This window comes from Mastigoproctus giganteus, chromosome 4, assembly GCF_048544385.1.
Source record: "Mastigoproctus giganteus isolate SK-2022 chromosome 4, ASM4854438v1, whole genome shotgun sequence".
Lineage (NCBI taxonomy): Eukaryota > Metazoa > Arthropoda > Arachnida > Uropygi > Thelyphonidae > Mastigoproctus > Mastigoproctus giganteus.
Window position 1 is genome coordinate 165,090,378 of NC_143578.1, and position 20,330 is coordinate 165,110,707.

Genomic DNA, 20,330 nt, shown 5'->3' on the forward strand with positions numbered 1-20,330 from the left:
AAAAAGTCAAATTGTGGATAATCCAAAAGTCCCAGTACTTCTTACTTTTGAGTTTTATGTAACTCTGGAATGACTAATAACATTGTTAAAATCTGAATTCTCCACAATACTTGTTAATGTTTGGCCATTTTGATACATCCTTAGAGATTTAACAGATGCAATGTTCTTTGTTTTACTGAAAACGCATTTACTTATCATTTTCGTGATTTCTAAACGAAACACAACAATTGGTCTCTTTTTTTTTCTGAACGGCAATTGCAAGATAATAGGTACACTATTTCTGCCAGTGGCAACTTATAATGCTGCTTGTTGCTTATTTATTTTTTTAATTAAGTCTTGAGGTGTCCTGGCTAATCTAATCTGCTGTACCTGATTATAAGGCTTAATATTCCCTCATGGAATGCCAAAACTATATTGGCAATAGTAGAATTTTGCACATGATGCAAGAAAGTAAACTAATACAGCATCAGCTAAAAACAAAAAAAAATCCATTCATTCCAAATGTTTGTCTAATTCTGCCTTGAAGAAATTTTTTTAAGCTGTCAACTTCCAAAACAGATGGAAGTTTGTTCTTGCAATCAGCTGCCCATATATGCCACCATAGGTTTGTAATCTGAGCAAGAGAAAACTTTGTATCTGACTGCACAATTACCCCCAGTATAACACCACATAGTTGCTACCCAACTTTTCCAGATCCTATCATTAAAACCCTATGATATCAAAATTTTTTGCATTCAGCTCCTTTGTGACAACATCAGTACCCAATCAAATTGGTCAGACAAGACCCCCTGGCTTCTTTTACCATTATTTTCCCTGGAACAGAAGTCCTAACAAGTCTGTAATTGGAGATATATTTGCATATCTCCAGAGTCAAAGGATGCTCTCATAATTATGGCTAAGGGTTTGCTTACTTCCCTTGCTGCCTCCTTTAATATAACTGGACAGATCCCATCCACCTTTGTTATGTTTAACTTCCAACAATTTCTCCTTGTGTGAATGTAAAATACTTGTCTACAGTGAAATTGTTGATATCAAGTGGACCAATCAGATTCATAAGTAAAGAAGTCTTTGCATCCATTGCCAACAATTTTTCATAACCTGTCTACTGCTGTGTGACTTGAATACAGACTAGCTTGTATCTTCCTTAGGATTTGTATTGCCTGACAATTTGTGCATCCATTCATTTTTCTTCTCAGCTACAAGTCTTGTTGGTTCATCTGACATCTATTTGGGCCTGAATCTCAAGCAGTATTTCTTAGTGGAACAAAAAGCCCAGTAGCTTCCAAAATTACTTCCCACTTAATTTGCTGTTTGTAATATCAGTCTCACTGTAGGCCTTAACAAAAGGAAGAAAAAAAAATTCTGTTTACCCCTGATGGCAGTTACATCTTTAAGTAAATGCCACATCACTACACTATGATTTCTGCCTTTATCTAGCTGTAAATTCTTAATGTGTGAATAATCACTACTGATAATCAGATCAAGAGTGTTACTCCCTCTTGCTTCTCTAACATGCTGCTGAAGAAAATAATCATCTAATAAATCCACATGCCTTGCTAGTGACCAACCCACAGTCTATCTCAAAAGTTAAAATCCTCCATTATAAGACAGTGAACTAGTGTGCTAGTACTTTCTTCAAACAGGCCTCTGAGGTTGGGTATATTCATACTGTAGATTTTAGTGTTTTGCACCAACCTTACGTAAAAATAAAAACACAAAGGAAACTGGACTTTTAATAACTGTGTTTACAATAAATTTAACTTTACGATAAACTATACATATAAAATATTATAATCTGCTACATTAAAATATACTAAGTTAAAAGCGATAAAAAAAAAAACCATAGCTTTCAAAGGCTCCAGCCTTCTTCTTCAGCGGTGAAGAAGGCTGGAGCCTTTGAAAGCTATGGTTTTTTTTTTATCGCTTTTAACTTAGTATATTTTAAGTATATTTTAATGTAGCAGATTATAATATTTTATATGTATAGTTTATCGTAAAGTTAAATTTATTGTAAATACAGGTTATTATAATTTATTATAAACACAGTTATTAAAAGTCCAGTTTCCTTTGTGTTTTTATTTTTACGTAAGGTTGGTGCAAAACACTAAAATCTACAGTAGTGTGCTAGTAAATCAGTCATAACAAACTCCTACCCTCATTTTTGCTTTTCCAGTGGTTGTCACACCAAACTGACTCAACATTGCATCCCTTATATCTGAGTGGAACTATGCCTCTGATAGCACAACAGTGCACCTTGGAGGTGTTAATGAGCACTTCAAATTTATTTACTATACTCTTAGCATTGGTGTACATGTATCTGTTCTTACTCTAACACTGCCCTGATAGCAAATATTTTTGCATCCCTTCTATTTAAGTGTATCCCATCCCTGTAGAAGCACAAGAAAATATCTGATAAAAATTCTACCCCATGAGCCCTGCAAAATTTCTCCAGGGAGGATATGTTTATGTATGAGTGTGGGTTAACTGTATTTAGCAGTCCCTCTCCTGACCACTCTGCTATGGAACTTGTGAATTTTTTTTCAGCATTCACCTGTACTCAGCAGCTGAGAATTTGGGCCCCCTATGGTATGATTTCTGTTAAATTTACTTTCCCGTACTATACATCTCTTAGTTAAGTAACTAGGAATATAAATTAATGTGCCAATTTAGTCAAAAAAAAAAAAAAAAATTATTTAATAAATTTTTTTTTTTTTTAAATTTTAGGATGTCTGAAGATAGGTTTCTCTGAAAAATAACCATTGGTTCAAGATTGTGTATAGCATGCAGCACAAGTGGGTGTGTTTCCAAATTGGCTCCTAGTTTCATTTGAAAATGTTTAACTAGACCATACTTTGTACTGACCAGTATTGTTATTTCACTTAGGAAGGGAAGTTAATGACATTGCTTGAATATGTAATTTGAAAGTTGTTATTTTTATAAAGTGGAAATCAAATTCAAGAACATTTTTTTTTATTGTGAATTATTTACAGGCATTCCTTTCAGCAAGGATGCTATCTCTTCCTCCTAATTTTCAAAAGCAGTATGAGGTATGCCATGATCCGAAATCCTACAAGCAAGACTGCCAGCATTGTCAAATCGAAGTTGAAATTTCCCTGGAAGGGAAGGATTGCTTCATTAGTTTTATGCTATATACATCTAAGCAGGTTTTTGTTTGAATACTTGCTAGTACTATGTAAACATCTTAATTACAGCCTCAGTTGAAGAGACCTGTAGGGTGCACATTAAATTCATAATATTGTGTTGCTACCTTTGAAATAATTTATTGTTACATTTAAAAAAATAATAAATTTTGTAATTAATATACTGGTATAGAGTAATCAAAGACAGTGGAACATTTCAATGGGCTTTTGCATAGAGGTAATGAAATCTGTGAGGCTGAAAAAAATAAAATATTAGCAAACAGTTCAAAGCTCCTGTAACTAAAAAAAAAAAGTGGGAAAATATTGTCTTTAGGCCAATCAATTTGTATAGTTTTTTTTAAGTACTGATTGAGTTTGGGATTCATCACAATCCTTCATTAGGGAAGGATTGTAAAGATAGCAACACATGAATAAAAATGATTACCTCAATAAAGTTGTAACTTTTGAGTACAGACTGTCCATCTGGATTGCATGCTGTCATATTTTGGCAATCTGAAAGGAATAAAGATAGATGATTGTTTACACTGAAAGTAGCCAAGCTGAGCACAATTTCATGCATGATGTTAAACTTGGTAGTTGAAAAAAAATTAGATATAAGCATATACAGTGAAATGTGGCCAATGAGTCGATCACAATGAATTTTAAATATAGTCATTCCTCAATTTGTGCAGTGGGTTTTGGTACATTATTTTAATGAAGAGCAGATTCTGAAAATTTTGTATGATAAACAAGTTTTACCATAATGTAAAATAACACATTCCAGCTGTCTGTCTTATTGCATTTGCACTAACAGAGAAGCCCCATAAACTGGAAAGTGCAAATTCTTTTATGGTTGTGACATAAACTGATTTCTTATAAGGATATAACCAAACAGCAATAAACAAGGTGTGTTTGTCTGGTTATTTTGGAAACAGTTTCCTCATCAATTATCCTACATTAGCTGTTCAGACAACTTAAGTGTTTTAATACCATGAAAAAGAGTGGGAACTAGAATACTTTTTTTGTAATGGTGAAAGAAAAATGTTGCTGTTTGATTTGCAATGCTTCTGTGGCTATACCCAAAAAAGGCACTCTATGATAAATACCAATTGGATTTTCCACAGCACTAACTGTAATGTCATCTTGTAAGAAAAATGCACATTTTCAGAAATTAAGTGTTGTGCAATTATCTCAAATTAATGTGATGTGACGCATAGTTAAAATGAGCAAACAATTGTGTGCCCTTTTCTTTACAACTGGATAAATCTACAGATGCCAGTGATACAGCTCGGTTGCTAGTTTTCAGTGATCCTGCTCTGTATTGTTTCGTTAAAAGAAAGAACTAGAGGTCTTGAACTCATTCTATTGAAAATGAGTTGCCACTATTCAAGTTCATAACAGATTTGTGTGCCAAAAGGATGAATTCCCAGATTTTTTGAGTTACTGCTGTATCATACACCAAAAGAGTTATGGACATTACTTTCAAAATTAAACTAAAGAGAACCAGATCTGAGGTGGCTGAGTAAGTTTCTACAGAGATTTCAAAGGGGAGATTATTATCAAGATCTACAAGATACAGAGTGGTTGTGTGATCTGAATTACAAGGGAAAAAAAATAAAAATGTGGGTGACATGATTAGTAGTATTTCTGCCTATAAATATCAAAGAAAAAAAATTCTACCATTTGCAAAAATATCCTGTTTTTGAAACAGTTGGTGGACCTTGTTCAATATTTCTTATCCATTTAATGTTAAACAAATTGCTGCAATTTTTCACATGGAGAAAATGATATCTTTAAAGCCAGAGTGGAAATATGTTTGCAGAGAAAAGTACCCAAATTTAAAAAAAATGCAGTGAACATTTTGGTTCCACATATCTGAAACAAACAGATGAATCACTATGCTCTTATGGAGTTGCATACAGAAGATTCTTTACTGTTGGCCTTATCACAATATATCCCTGATTTTGAAAGCTTGGCAGATGAGATGAAGACTTAACTTTGCATAAAATGTTTTTATAAAAACATTTTTTAGATTGTAGATTTCATTACAAATTAAGTTGGCAAGGGGTGGCCAACTTAATTTGTATTTGTAAAATAAACTGCTATTACAGCAGACTTTCACAGCCGTAAAGCAAGTGGCCTTATCTTCCTCACTCCTATTATTATACACACAGACTCTTTGTCAAGTACCTTTTTAAATCAAATTTTCTTAGTCATTGTGGTTACAGTATCAGCAGTGGCAGATTTAGCACTTGAGGCCCTCCCCCCTAATATTTTCGGTACCCCTACAGTATGAATTCTACACAGACGTGCTATAGATTTGGTGTTGCGCAGTTCTTTCATACATATTCTACTTCAGATTCACTTAGATCATATAATACTAACTTCTCATATTAAATTTTTATTCAGTAATGGTAATAATGAAAAATTTTTTTAGACAACACCCTCCCCCCCCCTCAAGAGGCTCCTGTGCTGAAATCTGCCACTGAGTATCAGAAGAAAAAAAAGTAGATAATGGTAATTAAATTAAAGCCAGGTATGTCTCAGCACTGGAAATCTCATGCTTACCAATATATTTCACATTAGTCCATTGATTGATTGCTAGTGCTTCAAATCCGTACTGGAACCATGATAAGTATTTCATCCAGATGAAGTACACTGGAACAGAACTAAAATGATGAGAATTAATGTTTAATAATCCTCAATATATCAAGACTTCAGAAAGTAGGTAATGGAACTGTGAGCAACTTAGATATTTGAATACAAAGTTTCAAAAAGAGCTGTTTTGGGAGGCCTCATCCCAATCTAGCAGAACAAGCCTGTATACACAGGCTCCCTATGTAGAAGGCTCTTACTGAGCCTTAGAACTCACTGTTATTGGGGGGGGGAAAGGAGAGAGCAAAATAGTAAGTAATAACACTAGAGCAATGCTGCAGGAAAAGGTGCCATTAATGAGGCTATACTAGGAGAACAGCAGCTGTGGCCGTCAGAATTCTGACGTAATCTATGACCATTTGTGCTGTCTGCAAAATTTGAAGCAACAGGGCATCTTGCTGTTCAACCAGGTAGAGGTTGAAAATGAGTGGCCTCCTCTTGTGTTGAAGATGTGACTGCACAAGTGTGCCAGCTGAATCTCATGCCTTAAGGCAGAATACTGTATTCTCTGTGTCAGGGTACTATCCTTACAAGATGCACAATTTTGTTTCACAGTTTTTGGTGCAATTGCCAGTGGATATCATTTGGAGTGATGAAGCCCACATCTACACAACAGAAAACCCTTGAGTTATCCAAAAGTGACTGTGGTGTGGATTTATGGCCACATCTGTTCAATCACTGGACTGTGACAATGTACCACCTTGTTTCCAAAGGCAACACTTTACAGACATGATCAGTGGACCTTGCCCACAGCCCTTTACATGAACCCTGTGTATATATAGACTTGTTTTTAAATATACTAACATTTACACAGATGATTGAGGCTGGATATTTTTAGATTTGAAATGGTCATCAATTAAATATTTGCAAACAAAAATGTTATTCTGACAGGTATTGAAGATCATAGCATTAAAATTTGTCAAATGGAGTTGGTCAAAAACTCCAGTTGACACAAATGTAAAAACACTTTTAAAGGGAGTTGCCAAGAAACTTCTCATATATTCTAGTGTGGGTGAACAAAAAAAATTTGTAGTTGCCAATGAAATGCTGAAGATATACATTGTCAAATAACTAATCTAATTAGATTAAAGAATACTTTAGTGTTAATAGTGGCATCAGGCAAAAAAAAAATTCACTCATCCAATAGTTAGTGTGAAAAAATACAACTGCCACAGCAATGGATGGCTAGTTGCAAGCAATCAACTGTTGGCTGAAGTTAAATATCACATCTATTCTGTGAGCATTCTCAACATTGAATTTTTGCCTATAAGGGGCAGTGTCTGGAGACACTGCACCTGCCTTGAGGTATAAAGCTGAATACTGATGAAATTCCTCCTCTGATTATGCACCTGAGGGTACATAAATTCAAATTGAGGAAAGAAGTGTTGAACTTTGCCAGTGGGTGATTAATAGTTGGAACAAACTTCCATCTGTTGTAGTGGAGGTCAACAACTTAAATATAAGTTCAAAGCAGAACTAGACAAACATTTGGAGTTAATGGATGGGAGGGTTTTTTTGGCTGATGCTATATAATAGTTTTCTTGCTGCATGATGACCCACAGTGCAAGAATCACTTCCCCCTGCACTTCTTTATTTATCTGTTTATCCCATACCTGTAGAAGCAGTCTCTAATCATATATTTCCTCATATTCTGTCTGGCAGAATAGCACGTCAGAACTTTTTCAACATTACCCTGTTAAGCAAGTCCTGAGATCTACTCAATGTCGTTATTGCCAATGATATCAACTTTTGGCTGGTGCAGCATATGGCTGCACCAGCCAAAAAAAAAAAAAAAAATTTCCCGAGTTACCCAGAACAAGTAAATACGTGGGCTCTGTTAGGGTGACTAAGAGTAGAGTTAATAAATTTAAGCTTGAAATGCTAGTCAAGACAAATCCGACCCACCTTACACTGCGTTAATATATTAGCAAATATTCTTGCACCCCTTCTATTTAAGTGTATCCCATCCATGCAGAATTTGGGTAGTACAATGTGTACACAAAGAGTTAGTTAACCCACCGTTTTAATTATATCTCATATTGTGGTTGCCTTCACAACGAGATAGAGGTATTGCACTACTTCAAATAACGACGCTTCTCTAGTGGAAAAAGACTACTGTTATTTATTTTCAGAGGATACCACCACCCAGATGATCGTTTCGAAGCTATTGGGCTTCATCATCAGTGCTGTTAGTTAAGTAACACAAAATCTAAGTGCATCCAATTGATGTTGAATCTGCTTGGTGTGACATAAGCACTGGGAAAGGAAAAATAAGGTGTGTATAGGCCTAATGAGTATAATCAGCAATTGTGCAGAGAAATAGTGGGCCAGTAAATCATAATGTCTTATAATGGGGGGATTTTAACTGGATCTTGTGGGTTGGTCACTTGCACACTAGCAGGACTTTTGTGAATGGCTGTTTTCTACAACAACCAGAGGGAGTAATACTCTTGATCTGATTATCAGCAAATTCTTAATGCATGACTACAGGGGTCACGGACAGTTTTTAAATTCTGTACAGTGGAATAAACTGATGATGTTACCATGAATTCTAAACGGGAAACCTTCAGGGACTTAATTTTGGAGGCTACTGCCTAAATGGATGCAAGATGAGTTAATGAGGCTTGTGGCAGAGAAGAAAAACACATGGGATGCAAATAAAGTATCAGGTGACACAAGCCTATAACCAAAGGATGCAAAGAGATGAATCAGATTGGACCATGCTCAGGTAGCTGATAAACTGAATGAGTATTTTGCATCTACATTCACACAGGAGTGTTAATCAAGCTAAGCAAAAAAAAAGGCACTTGGAGTGGACGGGATCTATCCAGTTATAAAGGAAGCAAGCAAACATCTGGTGAGTATGGGCTTGGCACACCCAGGGTCCTGAGCTGGATATCATCATTCTCTTTTAGGAATTTATTTTTTTTTTGCCTGGTGAAGCATAAGACTCCGGTTTCCTTGCACCATATAGCTAATAATAATAAAAAAAACCTTTAGGTATAATTATGGGAGGTACCCACAGACTGGAGATGTGCAAATGGGGTTCAAAAGGTGACAAGTAACTATAGACCTCTTAGTTGTTCTGGGGAAAATAATGGAATCACTGGTTAAAGAAGCATTGCATGATCAGTCATCTAGAGAAGATGAGTAATAGTTATGAGGGCATGGGTTTGTCTGACCAATTTGATTGGATACTATGATGTAGTCACAAAAGGAACTGAATGCCAAAAATAATTTAGATACTGTTGCACATGAAAATTCTGATGTACAAATTGGAGACGACAGAGAGTGGCAATCACCTGGGGAACTCCACGTGGCTCTTCGTGGAGTTCCCCAGGGTTCGGTGTTGGGCCCATTGTTGTTTTTTATATCAGGTTTAATGTCCAAGTTTGCAGGCGACAGTAAGCTACTCCAATTGGGCTGATAAGTGTCAACTGAAGTTTAACATTGACAAATGCAAATTGCTGCTAATGGGTAGCAATAACCCAAGAGAAAAATACCAACTGTGTCGTACTACACTCAGGGGTAATTGTCCAGACGGCTGCCAGAGCAGGTCATGGAGGTGATTATCCTGTTATGAAAGGCAATGGTCAGGCCACATTTTAGGAAGGATGTAGAGTTGCTAGAACGAGTACAAAGAAGAGCAACAAAGGCTTAAGTTCTGTAAAATGCAGCACCTGGAGGTATATAAGGCCTTGAATGGGATTCTTCCTCAGATTAAAAACTTGAGGAAAGACAGTTGTAGAGTAGATGGGTCAAAATTTTCCTATAGCCAGCAGGTAGTTTGTGGAATGAATGGAGGGTTTTTTTTTTGGCTGATGCTGCATAAGCTTGCTTTCTTGCATCGTATGCCTCTACTAATGCTAAGTAGAAAGGAATCACCAAGAAAGAAAAGAATGACAATATCCAGCTGAGGACCCTGGGTGTGCCAAGCCCATACCAGATGTGAGCCCCTTGGGTTATGCTAAGGTTCTACAACTCCTGATATATACAAAGACATTCCCTCCCTGGCTGATATGTAAACATCAAATGCGTAGTACATTTCAAGAGGCCAAATTTATAATACTAAAGCAATATGCTTAACCTTTATAAGCTAATTTAAAAAAATAACAAAAAACTCCCGCTGACTCAAGCGAAATGCAAATTTGGACAAGGATCTATTTTAATCCTTACGGAAATGCATTTCTTAACATTGAAGAGGCATACAAGCAGTGGGCTTGCGAGAGCCCATTGTTGAGACTATCATTTATTTTACAAATGAAATCCTGAATGCAATTATTGAGTATCCAGAGCCGAAACTACGGTGGGGCACAATTCCCAGCATTTTAATGGTGCAATCGGTCAGTTATGTATTTTAAAATTGCTTCATTTTTTATTTAATTACAGTGGGACCTCTGGTTACCTAACTCCTTTACAGCGAATTTTTTTTGATTCCCCTTGATAATTACATTTTAAAATAGTCATGTAACGAACGGATTAAGACAGACAACTTTATATGCATTGTTCTCACCTCTGACTTTTAGAAAGCGCGAATTAAGGGTGAAGGGGATTACAATTTCACAATGGTAGTGGTGTCCTTTTATAAAACCTATGCAGTCGCATACCGAAAAGTCGCGCTCATCAATCTGCTTTCCACAGCCACTCAGAGGATTAAGAAGATTCCCAACACAGATAATAGCCTCTGGTCAACCTGTGTTGACCAGAGGCTATTATCTGTGTTCCCCCTTTACTCTGACCAGAAGTCATATGTTTTTCAGAGAAGTGAGTGATCCACGCCTTCCAGTAAATTTCTCCTGTCTATGTTTACTTGGTCACAGTAGCTGAATATTCGTGTGATTCCGACATTTTTCCCAGTATTCAAACAACTAGTGAGCGTAGCAATGTGTGGGGGGGGGAAGCGCGTGAAGCAACTAAGATGCTAAGATGAAACTTTGTCGAGCTTTTCACTGTGCAGAAAATGTCCTAAAATATAATGGCATACAGACAATAATTAAAAAAAAAAAAAATCTCCAATAAACTAGCACTAATTAAGGATGATTGCTAAAGAACTTGACGTGGAAACTGCAAAGATCGGTCGTGTGTTCGGGCCACGATGAGCAGCTTGTAGCTGGCAATTACGGGTTGGAGGGATTATCCCACTTTGTGCAAACATTTTGAATCAGAAGTTAAATATTCCGGATTTTTACATCTGGAATTTCTTAAATTAGCACTAATGATCGACATCCTGCAGCTTTACCGAATCGAAAGTAAAAAAATTACCTCGTGACAAGTTATTAATGCAACAGAGTGATTTTAAATTAAAAAAACGATACCATTGAAAGAACTTTTGTCTCGGTGGCAAGATGGTGAAAACCAAATAAGAAATTTGTTTTCTGATAAAATATTAAATAAAAATTAATGATTTTATCTTTAAAATCGAGTGAAATTCCATTTTCAATTAAAGCCAGAAATATCTTTGAAACCATTGCGATTAGCTGAGTGATCTTTCAGGCATAATGAATAATATTGTATACCATACATCTAAATGGAAAACCATTGCTTCAATTTGATCCAGATCGTTATGTCAAATCATTCTTCTGTAATCATCGCTCAGCTATTGAGCAAAGCAGAAGATCGACAACAAATAAAGAAGTAAATTGGCAATTTTTAGAATAAATTTTTTGTGATATGGGAAATATTTCATGTTATTTTTTATTCGCAATATTAAAATTTTATCATGAAAAAAAAAATGAATAAAAAGTTGTGCATATGCTAGATGGTTTATGCGAAACGTCCTTTGCATTTCTTTTAGGTATTTTGATTTGTATATATCGATTACGAAATAAAAGCGCTTTTTTATTGATCATTCACAGATTTTCATAATTTCTAGAAAACAAGATACAAAATGAATTTATGGTAAGATATGTATACTTGTGAGTGCAACGTATCTAAATATCTCTCTAAAATAGCACTGATTGTGTAGTTGAAGCGACACCTAACAATGGAATGTAATGAAAATAGAAATTATTGACAAATATTTGAATTGTTGCAATCATACTTACTGCAATAGTAACTTCAGGAAGCATGATTATGATGTCATACTATTCAAAAATTCTAGAACTGTAAATACTGCCGTATCCAGTTACCATCGTAAGGCGAGGCATGACGACCAGGTTATTTTTTTTTTTTTTTTTGGATAGACCTAGAAACGTTTTACACATTTAAGGGGGTAATATCTGTCCACCCCCTAAATCAAGATGAAAATCCAAATGTTGCTGGACATTGGATAATCTCTGAATTATCTACTGACTTTGAAACTCAGTAGTTCTTTAAGGATCTCATTTGTAATACCGAAACAGGGGGTGATGTTGTTGTAGTAGGGTTTTAGGAGCATTAGCATCTAAGGTCATATTCCTCCATGTACACTGTCTGTAAATTGTGGGTTCTAAGGTCGATTTTCTGTTTGCTGGACCAAAAACCCGTGTTTCCCAGGAGGAAAAAACCATGCTCCCCTTGTCTGAGCCTAACCAACTCAACCACGTTGTAAAAAAGACCCATAGAAATTCCTCGCATCATTGGCAGGATTCAAACTCAAGTACAGCACCACAGATATTAGTAGAAGTATTGAAAAAACCCACTTAAAGTTAAATGCTTTACCACTGATTATGTCACACCAAACTGACTCAACATTACAGTGTCCTGGTGACTCCCTTCTTAATGAACTTATATGAGACAAAGAGTGGACAGACTAAGAGTACCGGTCATGAAAAATGCATCACACGCTCTAATCACACTACTAGTAGCACAAGTGTGGGAAGCACCTCTGGTGGAAGCCACAGATGACATCACTTCCGTGACCCATCAAATTTACTCGGTAGAAAGTCTGAAAAACTGCGAGCCCATTGTTAAAACATTCACAGCTCACCACTGCATACAAGCCTACATTTGAATCTGCGAAAGTTTATACAAAATTTATCAAAGTTAGCAATTCTCCTAGGCTTCACTGCCATGCTATATCTGGGTAAAAACTTCAGTGTATCCTACCAGGCTTGCTTCCCAATGCAAAATTATCCTCTTATAAAATTTGCTATCATATCAACATTTTTTCTTCACATGCTTCATATTTGGAGGCTAATAACACCTAGTTGATTTCAAATAGCCTAGGTTAAGCTTTTGCTTGATGCATAGATTCCATCTCACTCAATACTAGTCCAAAGTGATGTGTACAGCAGCTAAAAAAAAAAAACTACTGTATCACCTGTCCAGTTCTTCCCTGAAAGTTGAAGGCAAACTTCTTCACATGTTTTGACACCAATAGGTGGTTTCCATCACACTATGTTAGTGTGATGGAGACCTTTATTAACTGGAAGTGAATTGTTTGCTAAAACATTTCATGACACTGACTATCCATGATACACAATATATATATATAAATTGGATATAGAAATATCACTGCACTTTGTATACTCTTCTTTAAAAAAAGAAATCCAGATTCTGAATTAACCAGGGTACCAGTTCAATAAAGAATAAAAATTCCTTATTTATCATTGTGTCTAAATATAGCATTAGCAGAGGCATTTGATGCAAGAAAGCAAGCTTATGCAGCATCAGCCAAAAAAAAAAAAAAAAAAAACTTCCACTTCACCCCTCTGTTCGTTCGAAATACCCGTCCAGTTGAGCCTTAAACTTATTTAGGCTATCAACTTCCACGACAAGGGGATGGAAATCTGTTCCACCAATCAACCACCCACTGGCTAAAGGCAAATTTCCACACTTCTATCCTACATCTGTCTTTCCTAAATTTGAATTTATGCCCTCTCAGGTGATTATTCTGAGCAAGAGGAAGAATCCCATCAGCATTGAGCATGCTCAAACCATTCAAGGCTTTATACACCTCTATCAGATCACCTCGCTGGTGCCTAGTCTCCAAAAACTGTAATTTGCAAAACTTAAGCCTTTCTTCGTAAGAGCACCCCTTTGTTCCATTCACTAATCTTGTTGCCCTTCTCTGTACTCGTTCCAGCAGCTCTACATCCTTCTTGAAATGAGGCCTCCAGACCTGTATACAGTACTCTAGGTGTGGCCTGACCATTGCCTTATACAAGGGAATAATCACCTCCTTATCCTTGCTAGAAAAAGTCGTATATATCATTGACAATACACCATGAGCTACTCTTGCAGCCCGTCTGCACTGCTCAGAGAACTTCATATCTGCCTGCACCACAACCCCCAGGTCCCTTTCATTCTCTACCACTGTCAGTGTAGTACCACCACAGAGTTGATACGTTGCTCTGGGGTTGCTGTTTCCCATATGTAGTACTTTACATTTGTCAAACTTCATTCGCCACCTCTCAGTCCATCTGCTCAACCTTTCCAGATCCTGTTGCAGCAGTGTCCCTGCCAACCTTCGTATCGTCTGCAAACTTTGACATTAAGCTTGATATATCATCATAAATATAGAAAACAATAATGGACCCAACACTGAACCCTGAGGGACTCCACTAATAACATTAGTCCACAATGAGCAGTATCCATTGATTACAACTCTCTGTCTTCTCCCCCACAACCACCCCTTTATCCATAGCAGCAATTTGCCTCCAATGCCACATTGCTCCAATTTGTGCAGCAGTATCAAAAGCCTTTCTAAGATCCAAGTTATTCCCTGCATCCAGTTCTTTTTGACTGCATCATATTATCCAATCAAATTGGTCAGGCAAGACTTCCCCTTAACAAAACCATGCTGTGTCCGAGCTATAACTGAAGTCTTGTCTAGATGATCCTGCAGTGCTTCTTTAACCAGTGCCTCCATTAATTTTACTGGAACAGAAGTTAAACTCACAGGTCTATAATTACTTGTGTCAGCCTTTGATCCTCCTTTGTGAATTGGGGTCACATTTGCACATCTCCAGTCTGTGGGTACCTCCCCTGAGTCCAAGGAAGCTCTGATAATTATGGCTAAGGGTTTGCTTACTTCCTTTGCTGCCTCCTTTAATATAACTGGATAGATACCATTCACCCCAGGTGCCTTTCTTGTGTTTATCTTCAACAATTTCTCCTCCACTTTACTCTCAGTTATTACAAGATTCTCTAGCTTACAGCCAGAGTTTACTTCACCTCTGGCATTCCTCTTCCTGAATAACTCCTCATGTGTGAATGTCGATGCAAAATATTCATTTAGTTTGTTAGCTACCTGAGCAGGATCATCAACAGTTGACCCGTCGATATCAAGTGGGCCAATCTGATTCATCCCCTTTCTTCTAGAGTTTACATAAGTAAAGAACTCTTTGCTGCCAAAGATTTCTCGTAATCTGCCTTCACCTGCCTAATCTCCTTTGTAACTTGGTTACAGATCAACTTCTATCTATCATAGGCTTCTGTGTCACGTGTTAATTTGTATGTATCCCATGCATTTTTCTTCTCTGTCATTCATTTAGGCCTAAACCTTGAACAATATTTCTTAGTTGGTATGTAAAGCCTAGTACTAAGCTTCCAAGATAAGTTCTTTGAAGCTTCCCATTTTGAATTTTCTGTTGGTAACATCATCAGTTGGTCCCACTGTATAGAATTTAAATACTGTCTTAGTCCATCATAGTCGCCTTTATGAAAGCAATAACCCTTCTCTTTGAGTAAATCCCCCCTTCAGCACACTGTGATCACTGCCACCTAGCGGTTCCTTTGTCTGCAGATTCTTCATGCATGAAGAATCACTACTGATAATCAGATCAAGAGTATTACTCCCTCTAGTTGCCTCCCGAACATACTGATGTAGAAAACAATCATCCAATAAATCCACAAAAGCCTTGCTAGTGTGTGAGTGACCAGGCCCAAAATTCCAGTCAATATCTGGGAAATTAAAATCCCCCATTATAAGACTCTCTGATTTACTGGCCCACTCTATTTCCCTGTGCAGTTTCTTATTATACTCAGAGTCATTAGGCCTATAGCACACTTCTACTCTCAATTTTGATCTCCCAATGCTTATGTCACACTGCACTGTCCAGCAATGTCAACTGGCTTCACTTCCTTGGATTTTGTGTTTCTTAACTAATAGCATAACCCCTCCTACCTTCCTATCCTTTCTGTAGACGTTGTACTCCCCAAATTCCAGTTCTGCATTCCTTATATCTGTGTGACACCACGTCTCTGATATCCCAACAATATCCGCCTTTGATGCTTTGAGCAATATCTCAAATTCATCAAATTTATTTACCAAACTCCTAGCATTGGTGTACATGCAAGTATACATGCACCTGTTTCTATTCTTAGCTACCCTAACACAACCCATGTGTTTACTTGTACCGCAATGACTCCCAGCAGTCTCTGAAATATCCTGCATCTTGTTTTTTAGGCTTCTGCTCCCAATAGAAGCAGTGCAAGAATCACTTTCACCTCTGCCAGTGGCAATTCTCAAACACCTTGTGGTTCACCCTACTAAATCTATATAAAGCACATGTATATGACTACAAGAGGAAGTGCACTTAGATAGCTTGTCCAACATAATGCCCATTTGAGTACACGCATAAAGCTAATGAACTACCACTTTTCAGAGTAGTCTACTGCTAAGATTTTAGTAAGTTTCTCTCTCTATTAATATATAGAAGATTGTTTTTAAAATCCACTGTAAATCGCTTTTTAATATTTTATTTTATTTTTTAGGGTTTGTCAAAACTGGACTAAAGTATCTTGATAAACCTAAATTTGTTTTCTGTTTATCGGAAAAGGCCTTACCCCAAAAATTAGGACTAATGCTAATAAAGAAAAGAATGCAAAAACATACCCATTATTTAGAAGTAATCCACCAAACAGCATGAAAGGAACTAAAAATGGACTTGTCAAAGCCAGTGCAATGGCTGGATTGCCAGTTGCACAGGACAATATATAACCTATAAAATAAAATTAAAAATATATATATTTTTTTTTCTCTGCAAGCTCTAGACTTGCAGCATGCACATTAATATGAATACATAAAGTTCAGAAGCACAATTATGCTGACATAGTTTCAGTGAAATCAGACTTAAAATTAATACATTTTCTCAAACTCCTGGCCAAATATTATTTCATGAATGTACTCCACTTCCTACTAAAACAGATTCAAATAATACCTTTAACCCTAATGCAGCATTAGATATAAAAATAGACTAAATAATTAAAGTCAAAAAACAATCATAATTCATTAAATCATTGTTAGCCAACTATTATGGACTTCGAGGATAAAAGTTGTCTCATAGGGATGGTTGTTTTGGAACATTGACTACTTTGGTCGTACTATGCCAGTTATATTTAACCCTGGGACTCACATCTGGTGAGTATGGGCTTGGCACACCCAGGGTCCTGAGCCAGATATCATCATTCTTCTCTTTCTTGGTGATCTACTTTTGACTCTCTCTCTCTCAGGGTAACTTGGGAATTTTTTTTTTCCTGGTGCTGCATAAGCCTCAGGCTTCCTTGCACCATATGGCTATTAATAATAATTTTCTTTTTACCATGTCTGTAAGCTCAACCCTTCTTACCTCAGATCAGCTAATTACAGCCTCGTTTTAAGAACAACAATTCCAGGTCTTGCAGGCAAAGGGCAACACTAGACGGGCACTTAAAGCGCGAGCATCAACTGGCATCATGAACACCTCCAAAACAAACTACATGTAGCGCTTCTAATGTCAGATCGTTTCAAACTAGACAGGGTTCTTCTAACATTTCATTGGATGTCACCAACGATTCACTTTTTCTATTCCTAGTTTCAAGATGGTGCATTGTGCATTTTTGTATAGTGTTGATTGCGAGTAGAAAGAGAACGACAATGATTGCTTCATCCAGAAAATTCAAATAGGTTAAAAACAGGACAGTTTTATATTATGTTAGAAAGCCTCCCGAGAAGTTTTTATGAACTTCTAAGATTAATTAGCAAAAAAAAAACACAAAATTTTATACCGTCATGCAGAAATCAATACTGATGTAGTAGTAGTGGCATGTGATGCAAGAAAGCAAGCATATGAGCTTATACAGCATCAGCAAAAAAAAAAAAAATTACAAAACAATCCCCTCAAGATATTTGTCCAGTTCTTCATTAAATTTATTTAACCTATCAACTTCCACAACGACAGATGGAAGTTTGTTCTAGCAATTAACCACCTGCTGGCTAAAGGCAAATTTCTGCACATCTATTCTACATCTGTCCTTCCTCGATTTCAATTTATGCCCCCTTAGGTTCATAATCTGAACAAGTGGAAGAATCTCATCAGAATTCAGCGTGCTCAACCCATTCAAGGCCTTATACACCTCGCAGGTGTCTAGTCTCCAGCTGCTGCAATTTGCAGTACTTAAGCCTCTCCTAGTAAGAGGATCCCTTCATTCCCCTCACCAATCTTGCTGCCCTTCTCTGTACACGCTCAAGCAAATCTACATCATTCCTAAAATGAGGCCTCCAGACCTGCACGCAGTACTCAAGGTGTGGCCTGACCCTTGCCTTATACAGAGGGACAATCACCTCCTTTTTCCCTGCTAACAAAATTTCTGTATATCATTGACAATACCCCATGACCTGTATGGCAGCCTGTCTGCATTGCTCAGAAAACTTCATATCTGACTGCACAATTACTCCCAGGTCTTTTCCTTTTCTACCTCCTTAAGTGTAGTACCACACAGTTGGTATGTTTCTCTGGGGTTACTTCTACTCATATGCAGTATTTTCCAATGTTAAACTTCAGTTGCCACTTCTCAGCCCATCTGCCCAAATTTTCTAGATCCTGTTGCAGTAACACACTGCTAACCTTCGTATCATCTGCAAACTTCGATACTAAGACTGATATATCTTCATCAATATCATTGATAAATATACAAAACAACAGTGGACCCAACACCGAACCCTGTGGGACTCCACTAATAACTTAGTCCATGAAGAGCAGCGCCCATTGATTACCACCCTCTGTCTTCTCCCACTCAACCATCCTTTTATCCATTGTAGCAACTTACTCTTAATACCATTCTGCTCCAATTTGTACAGTAGTCTTCCATGCACAACAGTGTCAAAAGCTTTGCTGAAATCCAAGTATATGATATCAAAATTATTTTTTGCATCCAGTTCCTTTGTAACCACATCATAATAACCAATCATAACCATAAAGCATAGATGTTTACATCTATGCTTTATGTGCTGTACCCGACAGGCCAACTTCCACTAATTGAAATGTTGTTTTCTTTGTATGTAAAATTATTTTTATTTCTATCCACTATTCTTAAAGATTATGGTATTTGTAAGACGATGTCTTACAAAATTACTTTCGGTAACATAAAGGGTAACTACTTATTTGATTTTACTGCACGGGACTTCTCAGAAAAAAAAAACACCAATGTTACTATCTTCCCACCACTTGGCATTATTTCCAGATTGAATATTGACCAGTGCTTTCATTCTGTGAGAACAGAAAATATTCTCCACTACCCACACTGTAATGGATTACTTTCCATGCAATGAAGGATTACTACTGTTTGATTTTACAAATGTTCATGCAAATACACCAGCTTTCGAAGTTTGTAACGCAGCTCTCAATAGAAATATTTTCTTGAAATTTCATAAGAACAGCATTTCCCAAACTAGGATCCATGTAATATGTTTATTTTCTTAAAAAAATATACTGACAGAATCACAATGATACAATTATTATATACGATTAGTGTATAAAATAATTGTATCCATATTTAAAATTGATGATAAAGTTATGTATTTGTATAAGAATAAAGTTGAGTTGTTTCACACATTAAACTTCATTTCCTTTTCAGAAAACCCATTGTTCATACTGGGTTTTCTTTTTTGAAGGGGTTCATAAGTCTCAGTAGTTTGGGAACTGCTGCATCAGAAGATCGAATATACATCCAGGAAATGTGCTGTACCAATATTGTTCCCTAAAAGGAAACTTTTTTTTATGAAAAAAAGTGCAGTGTTATCAGTTTTACACAACTTTTCCATTTCCGGTGTGGCTTGCAATAGATGAATTTCCTTTATTTTGCATTAGTAGATGCAATACACATTAAAGAAATGAAGAAAGATCTTTTTGTTTTACAAAAACGATCCATTGCAATTCTTTCAGTCATGTTTTTTATATCAAGAAATTCCTAGTTTTTCTGTGTATCATGCTGGCAACAACTCTGTACTTTGTGGGTTACTGTGTGCTTTCAGCCTTTCACAATACTTTTCAAAAAAGAAAGAGACCAAAGTTACGTTTGAAACAGAAGGTTCAAAGTGAATTTTGAAAGAAGACAGAGATCACATGCGATTATTTTTTGTTAATGCCAACATTAGTTGTGCTGAATATTCTTTGGCAGTTTTCCTGATTACTGTTTTGATCTTATTTAATAATAATAAGGTTCTTTATTAACCTAAATTATATACATTCATGATTCCATACACAGATAACCAGAGGAATCTGCCAATAAATTGTCTCTGCAAGTAAACAAACTTGTATTTTTTTAACTAATGAAACAGTACTAAAATAGATGTAATATTTACAATAAATATAAGGTTCAGAACTAAGCTTTCTGATTTTTATCACCATTACA

General features: G+C 36.5%; 1 protein-coding gene across 2 annotated transcripts in view; it reads right to left on the minus strand.

Annotated features, from left to right (window-relative positions):
* Positions 1 to 2,972: 2,972 nt before the first annotated feature.
* Positions 2,973 to 20,330, minus strand: part of LOC150087167 (protein white-like) — a 100,082-nt gene continuing 82,724 nt past the window's right edge. The window contains exons 14-17 of one of the 2 annotated variants that reach the window (XM_090373000.1): positions 16,555 to 16,660; positions 5,709 to 5,809; positions 3,586 to 3,653; positions 2,973 to 3,113 (exon numbers count right to left, since the gene is read on the minus strand). In XM_090373000.1, the coding sequence (XP_090229126.1) occupies positions 3,012 to 3,113; positions 3,586 to 3,653; positions 5,709 to 5,809; positions 16,555 to 16,660 (377 nt within the window). In that variant the 3' untranslated portion in view covers positions 2,973 to 3,011. Of the gene's footprint in view, positions 3,114 to 3,584; positions 3,654 to 5,708; positions 5,810 to 16,554; positions 16,661 to 20,330 lie in introns of those variants that run through there. The other variant, XM_090373001.1, reaches the window with a different exon arrangement.